Consider the following 12,322-nt stretch of genomic DNA (forward strand, 5'->3'; position numbering starts at 1 on the left):
GTGTTGTTTCAATTTCAAATGTGTGATTATAACGACACATTTTCAAATTTATTTTCCAAAGGGCATTCACTTAAAATTGCAAAACTAAAACCTTTTCACATGAAAACGCTCGAGTAGGGTTTGCGGCATTTGCCTCTACATTCTCTCCCCATTCAGTCAGACAAAGTACCTTTGTGCGCTTTATAGACGTGTGTAATTTCAATATATTTTACCTTATCTTATATGAAGAACAATTATCATCGTATTCAAAGTTTTGATGGATAATTTTTGCTGCAGCAGGAACCTTTTTCATACACACTCTTCTATGTAATAATACTAATTGATATTATTACTTTAACATGATCATGATCTTTATTTTATTTTCTTAGTTTGTAATAACTGCAACAATATCAAACAATTTTTTGTTGTACTCGTTGCAGCAAAACAGACTATTTAGCCATTATTAGAATTATTTCCCATTCTAACACTTTTATAGCTGTTTCATTTTTTCTTTTTAGTTCATGTTTAATTTTAATGTATTTTAACTGAACAAAGCACTTTACACATGATATGAAGTTTAGAAGCTAGAATGGTAAATGTTGTAAATGTTAAATAAAAATAAATTTTCTGTGCAAGGACCTTTTTTTACCCGAGCATTCTTCTAAATAAAGAATAACTATTATCATCAGAGAGTAATTACGTAAATATTTATTCTCTCGTGCCATACACTACACGCTGCCTATCAGCAGCCTGATTAGATACGTAGCCTGGCACGCAGTCACCAGCCACTTTGCTTACATTTTAGTTACTTTGAAATATAGGGGATTTATCAGATAAATTTATACAGTCAAAGTCTGTTGTGAACAGTTGAACCTCAAATTTTGTTAGACAGTTTTAGGATTGTCATGTGAGCCACAATTTAGGACACTAGCAGATGTTTTAAGGAAGGTTTACCTACATTTATGGTGCATGTGGCAAACGAGACTTGGTTTGTGTCACTTGCTTGTTCCACATAAAGTGAAACTGATAAAGAGGTGAGAAATAATAAAACTCGGCAATTATTAAAGTTTTAAGTTAAAAATAAAATAATAAAATTTGGTAATTTTTCATCATCGAGTCAAATCAAAGCTGTTAGCTCGCATCTTACATAACTATGCCTATTTAATTTCTAAATATTTTGATCAAGTTTTTGCTTTCGATCATTTTGAGTTGATATTTGAGTTGATATTTGAGTTGATATTTGAGTTGATATTTGAGTTGATAATAATTATAAATTAAATTAGTTTGGACTCCACCGGGTTTATTTTAGAAAAAGCTATGCCACTTATTATTGTAATCATTTCTATCTCCAAACTCACGCAGCACAGTGCCTTTTTATGTAGCTACAATAAATTATTAATATAAACCTTTTTTGTTGATTATTAATATTTTAATTATTACGTTTAGAACAAATAACTTGTTTGTTTTACATTTATTCGGTTATGTAAGCTTATAAAATACATTCGTTTGAATGCTATCTAAAATTATTAGATTTTTAGATTTTAGAGAGAATGAAATGATATACAATGTATTTTCATTGAATTACTCTCTTTGACGCTGAACAGTTTTAACATGTTAAGTAAATATCAAAAGAATTTAACTATGTATGAAAAGGTTTGACCGTACCTACGTACATAACGACTTACCTATCTACTAATATACATGACTAGAGAGCGGTATGATGAGTTAACTGAGTGCCAGCCTCAGTTGTTTATAAAACAATCAAATAATTAGCATCAAACCCAGAATCAGAACTCTTTGTGTTGTTTATTCTCTTCCTAAATATTTGTAGGTAAAATCGTAAAGTTCTGACTGCAGGTTTGTAATAATTCAATTAACTTTTGTTTAGACAGCCTTGCTGATAACCAGATCTACATAAGGGCTATTGGTTAAAGGTCATGTCATGACTTTGGCAGCAACCAGTTTTGGCCAATGAGTAAATGAGGAACGATACAGCAAAATGAAGCTTGCCTTGACTATGCTGGCAGCAAAAAAGTGAGTAAATGTACCTGCCATAACTGAGGAGGTAACCAGATATGGTTTTACAGAAAGCTACTCAGATTGCTGTCCACTAGTATATAATGGCCACAATACCTAGTTTTATATCCGTAAAAATAGCGAGTGAAAATGTTAAACTACTAAATCACTTTACAACACTCACACAGAGTGTCACTCCTTTTGGTTATGTTTGAGTATGTCTTATAGGCTTTGCATATTTTGTTAAAATCTTTATGGTTAATAATAAGGACAAACGGAAATTCAAAACATAGCTCCAATCATCCTCGGGTTGTTCAAATCTGCTGATGATGTTAGAAAAATGCTAAATAAAGTCAGTGTTTTTGCATTTTAAATAGGAAGCTATGATTACTGATTTAGGATTATCACAGATTGTAGTTGTCTTTCCTTGAGATCAATCGCATTTTGCGTAAGATTTTAAGCTCTTTTACTCTTCCTCTATTCTATGTATTAGTTATTGTTGTTATCAAGTCTTTTAGCTTTGCAAGATAATTGTCTGCCTAGTTAACTGTCAAAGACTTAGTAGTAGTAATAGTTGTTGCAGTAATAATAGTAGTAGTTGTAGAAGGAGTAGTGGTAGTTGTAGTAATAGAAGTTGTAGTATAATTAGTAATAGTAATAGTAATAGTAATAGCAGCAGTAGTAGTAGTAGAGTAGTAGTAGCAGTGGTAGTAGGAGTAGTAGTAGTAGTAGTAGTAGTAGTAGTAGTAGTAGTAGTACCAGTGGTAGGAGGGGTAGTGGTAGCAGCAGTAACTATGGTAGCGGGGGTAATAATAACAGTAGTGGGAGTGTGTGCGCATGGGTGTGCGTGTGTGTGCGTGTGTGCGCGTGTGTCTGTGTGTGTGTGCGCGTGTGTGTTTATATGTCTGTGTGATTGGGTGTGTGTTTGTGTGTGTGCTTGTATGTGTGCTTGTATGTGTGCTTGTGTGTGCTTGTGTGTGTGTACTTTTGTGTGTGTGTGCGTGCGTGCGTGTGTGTGTGTGTGTGTGTGTGTGTATGCCTGCATGAATGCAGAATGTGTGTGTTGGCATGTGTGCGCGCATGTGTGTAGGCATGTTTGCATGCGCACATGTGTGCATGCGTGTGTGTGTGTGTGTGTGTGCGTGTGTGTGTGCGTGTTTGTCTGTGCAAACACGTGTGTATAGAGGTGTGTTGGTAACTCGTACTTTTGTTCAATGCATAGGATTATACGAGACGTGATTTCACGGGTTAGTAGGCAAGTTGCAATTTTTGATGAGTACCGTGAAACCTAAAAGAACATCTCAGTACTGTTCCCATACCAACCGTTTAACCTAATAATTATGAATGCAATAAAACATGGAAAGTTACCTTATGATAGCAAGTAAAGAACTGAACATCAACTGAAATGTTACAAAAGACAATATAACATGGTATAATAAAATAAAACAGCATAGGCAACTGACCTGTAATCCCTAGTAAATAATCCAATGGTAATTGACAAGTAGATGTTTAGATTGGGCTGCCTTCTAATAAAGCTAGGGAAACGTACAGCTATGAGCTAATCACAACTTTAGCTTATGACTCAACGCCGGCAACTATCATTGGTTAGCACAGATTAGGCCATCCTGACTCGGCTTGAAATCTAGGAACACTAAACTAATAAACGGTTCCTACAGTGTATGTGTGTATGTGTATGTTTGTGTATGCGCTCATGTGTGTGAATGTGTGATTGTGTCAGTGCATGCATGTGTCAATTTGTCTCTGTAAGCATTGTGCATGGTCACATTTTTGGCTGATTTTGTTCAAACTTCATATGTATATGCTCCATGCCTTCCATAAACTCATCAAAAAGTTTTTATTTCAAAACTTCACATGGTTCTTGAGAACCTGCCTCTTAAACAGCGATTTAATTAGAAACTCATAAATGTGCCTTCTCAAGCATTAACAACAGCTGCCTTTAAAGAAAGCAATCGTGGATTGTTGTTATGAAAGCACCGTAACAATTTGTATTGAAAGTTTGCACTCGGGCTGCAGGCTGTCTGATTAAAGCTGAAAGAAATCCTGGAGATGCATACAGTGATACTAGTAATTGTCAGTATAAAGTACAGGGATAATAGTGTAATAGTCATTATAAAGTACAGTGATAGTAGTAATAGTCATTATAAAGTACAGTGATATTAGTAATAGTCATTATAAATTACATTGATAGTAGTAATAGTCATTATAAAGTACAGTGATACTAGTAATAGTCATTATAAAGTACAGTGAAGCTAGTAATAGTCAATATAAAGTACAGTGATACTAATAATAGTTATTATAAAATACAGTGATACTAGTAACAGTCATTATAAAGTTTATTCACAGATATTTATATAATTGTAGATATAGGGTCAGCAATAGTAGCTACACACATCTCTAGATTACTTCTAGACAGCTGCCTTTTTACAACCATTCTCTCAAAATAAAAGCAGTTGCTAAAATCAATTTGAAATGAAAAATAAGCAACTATTGTTTTTAGTGTCTGTGTTAAAATAGTACCGCTACTACTTGGATTTCATAGAATAATAGGACTTGATAAGAAAATTTCTTCAAGTGTAAAAGATATCTTGGTGGCTTTTGTTAAATTTTTAGCAGACTAATACTCGTTTCTTAAAGCGATTTCTCAGATTTCTTTTCCCAAGTCAACTCATTAAACCTTCTCGTGTTGTCATGCTGCAAGCAAAACTTTCTGGCATTTTGTATTGGCAATTTCTGTCATTATTATGTTCACTCTCATAAGTCCTATGCTGCTCTTGCAACAGTACACTTCACAGTACTGATAAAAAAATCTTATGAAGTTCAGGATTTACTGATTACAGGCAATCACTAGCTGCCATTGTTTAGTAATGAAACAACAGGAAGATGTTTTTTTAATAGACATATTTTGTGTAATTTGTTGCTTTTCTAATCCTGCCTAAGTATTATCGATGATTACATTTCATTAATTTTGAGAGACCAATCAAGAACTGAGTGAGCTGAGTGCACAATGATAAAAGTGCAAAAGAAAGTTATGATTATGAACAGCATAATCATTACTACAGATCAGCATTAGTATTATTTCTTTATTTTGATTTCATAATCTTGAATGCTTCTAATATATTAAGCATTTAAAGTTTTATCTGGTTTGGCAAAAGTATGGTGATTTCTCAACAATTATGAGAGTTGGGGAGCCAGAACAAAATCAAAATCTCAATAATGTGTAGCCATATATAGCCAACTGATCATACGAGTTTATTTGGATTGATGACTTAGAGTTATTACCCGCTAGACTGAATACTTTTATAATACTTGGGCGGATCTGAGAGATATTGTCTACAGTTCCATGTGCTTTAGCTACAAACTTATTACACTTGACCTGAATTATGATTCGTTAAAAGAATTACAGCTGACATATTATTACAACTTATCAATAAAGCGTTCAATGAATACCTTCTAACATATGATACCATCTGTACTTAAATAACAACATTGCTTCTACTGGCAACATGCTTTAATTATAAAACTCATACAAGGACACTTACAAAATTATATAAGGTATTGCAAATTATTTTTGAAGAAATAATTTTTGACTTAGATATTTGAGATGTTTTATGTGAAAAGATTGCTCAAATACATATACCCAAAAAATAATGTTACCACCATAAATAACTGCTAATTAAGTGACACATTCCTGTTTGACAAGTTCTTACAGGTGCTTTGGTCATTCCACTCGTCTGCAAAGAGGTGACTCTGGGCAGTTTGAAATGTCTCAGGATGATTGATACTTTCACAAAGACTACAAACAGACTTCTTGTTGGTTTCTCTGGTTACTGTGTAGTTGTGGCGCCACTCATGGTACCTGTTATAGGCAGCGTCATCATTCATTAGATATTGGAGATATTTCCCTAAAGCTTCCATTGATGAAAAGTTGTAGGCGTGAATAAATGAATTGGGAGGTGCAACATCAGTATACTCTTCAATTGATAAACCACCGAAAGCTACAGGAATAAAATAACCTTTGTTTTCTAAAGTCTTCCAAAACTTTTCTGTTATGTAATCTTTGCATAAAGAGTTCTCAAACGCTAAATAAAACCGATATTGTGAGTGCACCTTCGCTTCACATGTAATATCACCTTTTCTTGGACAAGGCCTTTGATTAGTGCAGCTTCCGAATATGTCTCCATTTACATATGTTAAAAGAAGCCTCATAACCTCCAGTCTATTATACTGATGAGAGTCACAGTTTGAGACGTAAGCATACGCCCCTTTTGTCTTATTTTTAGCGTAGTCGACAACATCCTCTGAAGTATTGTCAGCTTTTTGTTTCATAAAACCATAAGGAAAGTGGGCCGGAATGGAATCTCGTGAGTAGGTCATGCTTCCATTAAACGAGTTGATGACTTTGTTGAATCTGTTGTGGGAGAAGGCTGGTTATTCCATGCTGAAAACAAACCAGAGTTGTCGCTGCCGTACTTCAGCCGGAACTTGCAGAGTTATTTGCTCTAAATTAGGACCAAAGATGAGAACATCAGCTTGCTGTGCATAATTGGTGTTATTTAAACTGTGTCTGAATACACAGTTTGAATATTGACAATCTTTAAAGTTTAACATCTCACTCAATGATGGTCCCCTCTGATCTATGCTCAGTATTAGCTTCACCTGCTCTGTCCTCTCTATTTCCTCAGAGCTATTTGACTGTGTTTCCATTGTACTCATCTGCTTTATCACTTCAGTTGTACTCTGAGTTGAGAATATTTCACTTTTTTCCCGCTGATGGCTTTTTACTAAAGCCTTGTACATGTAGTTGTTAGTATGTCTATGTAATACAACAGCAAGGCAGATGAAGAATACTACAGCGATACAGAACTTTTTCACTAGCTGATCCATTGTAGACAACTCTCATACAGCTTTACCTGTAAAAGCAATTCTTAAAATTGTTACTATGATAGGAGCGATTACTGTCTGTCCATCCATCCGAAGTCATGATTAGAGGCTATGATATAACATTGTTTTGTACTCATATTCACAGTTATATTCTTTGTAGCCTGACACATTGACACCTGCACCAATCAACAACCTTACATCATCTATCTATATTAATCTCAGTGTATGTGTGAATGTTATTCTGCAATTCTGTAAATCGGTGTGTCCAGCTATAGCTATTAAAATCTTGGAATGAAAAGCTCACACCGTGATAAGTTTGAACTCACGAAGATTGCAACCACATATTTGTAAACCAATCGTCTAACCACAAGTCTACAAAGCTCTTACAATATTATAGCTTTTACTATATACTTTATATCCTTTTCTCGATTTCACTCGCTAAATGATATATTAATTGATACATAGCGACTACGGGTTACGATGCCCCAGTTATAAAACATTTTTCTAGCAACACTAAGTTTTCCTTCAATCTGATTATAGCACATTAATTTATAGCGAGTTTGTGATGCTTACTTTGTGTTCCGCAATCATTAAATACGAACGTTTTTTTAAGTGCTTTTAATTTATAATCATTATCTTTTTATTTTGTAATTTCGAAATGTGTTGCTTCAATTTCAAATGTGTGATTATAACGACACATTTTCAAATTTATTTTCCAAAGGGCATTCACTTAAAATTGCAAAACTAAAACCTTTTCACATGAAAACGCTCGAGTAGGGTTTGCGGCATTTGCCTCTACATTCTCTCCCCATTCAGTCAGACAAAGTACCTTTGTGCGCTTTATAGACGTGTGTAATTTCAATATATTTTACCTTATCTTATATGAAGAACAATTATCATCGTATTCAAAGTTTTGATGGATAACCTTTGCTGCAACAGGAACCTTTTTCATACACACTCTTCTATGTAATAATACTAATTGATATTATTACTTTAACATAATCATGATCTTTATTTTATTTTTTTAGTTTGTAATAACTGCAACAATATCAAACAATTTTTTGTTGTACTCGTTGCAGCAAAACAGACTATTTAGCCATTATTAGAATTATTTCCCATTCTAACACTTTTATAGCTGTTTCATTTTTTCTTTTTAGTTCATGTTTAATTTTAATGTATTTTAACTGAACAAAGCACTTTACACATGATATGAAGTTTAGAAGCTAGAATGGTAAATGTTGTAAATGTTAAATAAAAATAAATTTTCTGTGCAAGGACCTTTTTTTACCCGAGCATTCTTCTAAATAAAGAATAACTATTATCATCAGAGAGTAATTACGTAAATATTTATTCTCTCGTGCCATACACTACACGCTGCCTATCAGCAGCCTGATTAGATACGTAGCCTGGCACGCAGTCGCCAGCCACTTTGCTTACATTTTAGTTACTTTGATATATAGGGGATTTATCAGATAAATTTATACAGTCAAAGCCTGTTGTGAACAGTTGAACCTCAAACTTTTGTTAGACAGTTTTAGGATTGTCACGTGAGCCACAATTTAGGACACTAGCAGATGTTTTAAGGAAGGTTTAACTACATTTATGGTGCCTGTGGCGAACGAGACTTGGTTTGTGTCACTTGCTTGTTCCGCATAAAGTGAAACTAATAAAGGGGTGAGAAATAATAAAACTCGGCAATTATTAAAGTTTTAAGTTAAAAACAAAATAATAAAATTTGGTAATTTTTTATCATCGAGTCAAATCAAAGCTGTTAGCTCGCATCTTACATAACTACGCCTATTTAATTTCTAAATATTTTGATCAAGTTTTTGCTTTCGATCATTTTGAGTTGATATTTGAGTTGATATTTGAGTTGGTATTTGAGTTGATATTTGAGTTGATATTTGAGTTGATATTTGAGTTGATATTTGAGTTGATATTTGAGTTGATATTTGAGTTGATATTTGAGTTGATAATAATTATAAATTAAATTAGTTTGGACTCCACCGGGTTTATTCTAGAAAAAGCTATGCCACTTATTATTGTAATCATTTCTATCTCCAAACTCACGCAGCACAGTGCCTGTTTATGTAGCTACAATAAATTATTAATAGAAACCTTTTTTGTTGATTATTAATATTTTAATTATTACGTTTAGAACAAATAACTTGTTTGTTTTACATTTATTCGGTTATGTAAGTTTATAAAATACATTCTTTTGAATGCTATCTAAAATTATTAGATTTTTAGATTTTAGAGAGAATGAAATGATATACAATGTATTCTCATTGAATTACTCGCTTTGACGCTGAACAGTTTTAACATGTTAAGTAAATATCAAAAGAATTTAACTATGTATGAAAAGATTTGACCGTACCTACGTACATAACGACTTACCTGTCTACTAATATACATGACTAGAGAGCGGTATGATGAGTTAACTGAGTGCCAGCCTCAGTTGTTTATAAAACAATCAAATAATTAGCATCAAACCCAGAATCAGAACTCTTTTTGTTGTTTATTCTCTTCCTAAATATTTGTAGGTAAAATCGTAAAGTTCTGACTGCAGGTTTGTAATAATTCAATTAACTTTTGTTTAGACAGCCTTGCTGATAACCAGATCTACATAAGGGCTATTGGTTAAAGGTCATGTCATGACTTTGGCAGCAATCAGTTTTGGCCAATGAGTAAACGAGGAACGATACAGCAAAATGAAGCTTGTCTTGACTATGCTGGCAGCAAAAAAGTGATTAAATGTACCTGCCATAACTGAGGAGGTAACCAGATATGGTTTTACAGAAAGTTACTCAGTCTGCTGTCCACTAGTATATAATGGCTACAATACCTAGTTTTATATACGTAAAAATAGCGAGTGAAAATGTTAAACTACTAAATCAATTTACAACAGTCACAACAGGGCGTCACTCCTTTCGGTTATGTTTGAGTATGTCTTATAGGCTTTGCATATTTTATTAAAATCTTTATGGTTAATAATAAGGACAAGCCGAAATTCAAAACATAGCTCCAATCATCCTCGGGTTGTTCAAATCTGCTGATGATGTTAGAAAAATGCTAAATAAAATCAGTGTTTTTGCATTTTAAATAGGAAGTGACGATTACTGATTTAGGATTATCACAGTTTGTAGTTGTCTTTCCTTGAGATCAATCGCATTTTGCGTAAGATTTTAAGCTCTTTTACTCTTCCTCTATTCTATGTGTTAGTTATTGTTGTTATCAAGTCTTTCAGCTTTGCAAGATAATTGTCTGCCTAGTTAACTGTCAAAGACTTAGTAGTAGTAATAGTTGTGGCAGTAATAATAGTAGTAGTTGTAGAAGGAGTAGTGGTAGTTGTAGTAATAGAAGTTGTAGTATAATTAGTAATAGTAATAGTAGTAGTAATAGCAGCAGTAGTAGTAGTAGTAGAGTAGTAGTAGCAGTGGTAGTAGGAGTAGTAGTAGTAGTAGTACCAGTGGTAGGAGGGGTAGTGGTAGCAGCAGTAACTATGGTAGCGGGGGTAATAATAACAGTAGTGGGAGTGTGTGCGCATGTGTGTGCGTGTGTGTGAGCGTGTGTGCACGCGTGTCTGCGTGTGTGTGCGCGTGTGCGCTTATATGTCTGTGTGATTGGGTGTGTGTTTGTGTGTGTGCTTGTATGTGTGCTTGGGTGTGCTTGTGTGTGTGTGTGCTTCTGTGTGTGTGTGTATGCCTGAGTGAATGCAGAATGTGTGTGTTGGCATGTGTGCACGCATGTGTGTAGGCATGTTTGCATGCGCACGTGTGTGCATGCGTGTGTGTGTGCGTGTTTGTCTGCGCAAACGTGTGTGTATAGAGGTGTGTTGGTAACTCTTACTTTTGTTCAATGCATAGGATTATATGAGACGTGATTTCACGGGTTAGTAGGCAAGTTACAATTTTTGATGAGTACCTTGAAACCTAAAAGAACATCTCAGTACTGCTCTCATACCAACTCATTTAACCTAATAATTATGAATGCAATAAAACATGGAAACTTACCTTATGATAGCAAGTAAAGTACTGAACATCAACTGAAATGTTACAAAAGACAATATAACATGGTATAATAAAATAAAACAGCATAGGCAACTGACCTGTAATCTCTAGTAAATAATCCAATGGTAATTGACAAGTAGATGTTTAGATTGGGCTGCCTTCTAATAAAGCTAGTGAAATGTACAGCTATGAGCTAATCACAACTTTAGCTTATAACTCAACTCCGGCAACTATCATCTCTTCTACGAAATATTAGAAAAAGAGATCGTGCTTACCAAGTTTACAAAAAATACCCAACACAGCAGAACTTTGAGTACCTTAAAGGAATGAAAATCGCCGTTAAAACGGAAGTGAGTAATTCAAAGACCGATTTTATAGAGTGTCACATCACCAATGAACTAAAAGTTGGCAACACCAAACCGCTTTACAATATGATTAACAAATCTAGGGGAAAATCAAACAATATCAGCTGTCTAGAAAACACAGATCCAGAGGGAATTGCTAATTCTCTAGCAGACTTTTTTTCTTCTGTGTTCAATGAAACCACCTTTGCATGTCCAGACTTCTCTTTAAAATCACCGCCAGTTCAGCCGATGAGTAAAATTTGCATAGATATTGCGGGTGTAAAAAATCTAGTTACAAATCTCGATGTCAGAAAGGCAACTGGACCGGACAAAATATCATCTTATTGTCTTAAAGAGTTCAGTAAGAACGTTCCAAAATTTTTACCCGTGTTTGTTTCGGTGCTGAGGGCCAGTTTAGAGCAATCCCATGTGCCTCTCGACTGGAAACTGGCTGATATTGTCCCAATTTTTAAGAGTGGTAGGCGGGACCTACCGCAAAACTACAGGCCAATAAGTTTGACCTCAATAACCTCAAAGATAATTGAGCACATTATCTCTAGTTCTATGTGGCAGCATTTAAGTAGTTTTAACCTTTTAAGTGACAATCAGCACGGCTTTCGCAAACATTTTAGCACTACCACCCAATTATTGGATGTTACACATTTTGCTTCTAAAGCACTGGCAGAACGCCGAGAGTATCACATAGTCTCGTTTGATTTTGCAAAGGCCTTCGACAAGGTGCCCCACCAACTTTTAATACACAAATTGAAGGCTTACAGATTTGATACAGGTACCCTCAAATGGATAGAAGCGTGGCTCAGAAACAGAGCTTCTGTAGTTCAAGTGAATGGTTATACATCACATAATTTTAGTATTAAATCAGGAGTACCTCAGGGCTCAGTGCTGGGACCCCTATTGTTTATTCTTTACATCGATGACTTGCCACTCTGTGTGAAAGACGCTGACTGTCGACTGTATGCCGATGATACTCTGCTGTGCATGGATTTGACAAACACCAGCCAGCTGGCTTTGCAGACTAACGTTACAGCATTACAGCATTGGGCCACACAG

General features: G+C 34.7%; 1 protein-coding gene across 1 annotated transcript; it reads right to left on the minus strand.

Annotated features, from left to right (window-relative positions):
- Positions 1-5,685: 5,685 nt before the first annotated feature.
- LOC137407969 (glycoprotein 3-alpha-L-fucosyltransferase A-like) lies at positions 5,686-6,720 on the minus strand. Its single transcript, XM_068094357.1, has 2 exons — positions 6,623-6,720; positions 5,686-6,424 (listed from the first exon to the last, which is right to left on the minus strand). Exons 1-2 carry the CDS (start codon positions 6,718-6,720, stop codon positions 5,686-5,688), a joined length of 837 nt encoding a protein of 278 aa, XP_067950458.1.
- Positions 6,721-12,322: the final 5,602 nt, after the last annotated feature.

Source organism: Watersipora subatra, chromosome 11 (genome assembly GCF_963576615.1).
Source record: "Watersipora subatra chromosome 11, tzWatSuba1.1, whole genome shotgun sequence".
In the NCBI taxonomy this organism is placed as follows: Eukaryota; Metazoa; Bryozoa; class Gymnolaemata; order Cheilostomatida; family Watersiporidae; genus Watersipora; species Watersipora subatra.

What these genes read in the sequence shown, in the direction of transcription:
- LOC137407969 (XM_068094357.1), bottom strand. Translation starts at nt 6,720, where the DNA reads ATGGAAACACAGTCAAATAGCTCTGAGGAAATAGAGAGGACAGAGCAG. An exon ending in GGACCATCATTGAGTGAGAT is followed by an intron (nt 6,425 to 6,622) that starts GTTAAACTTTAA and finishes CTCCCACAACAG; the next exon opens with ATTCAACAAAGTCATCAACT.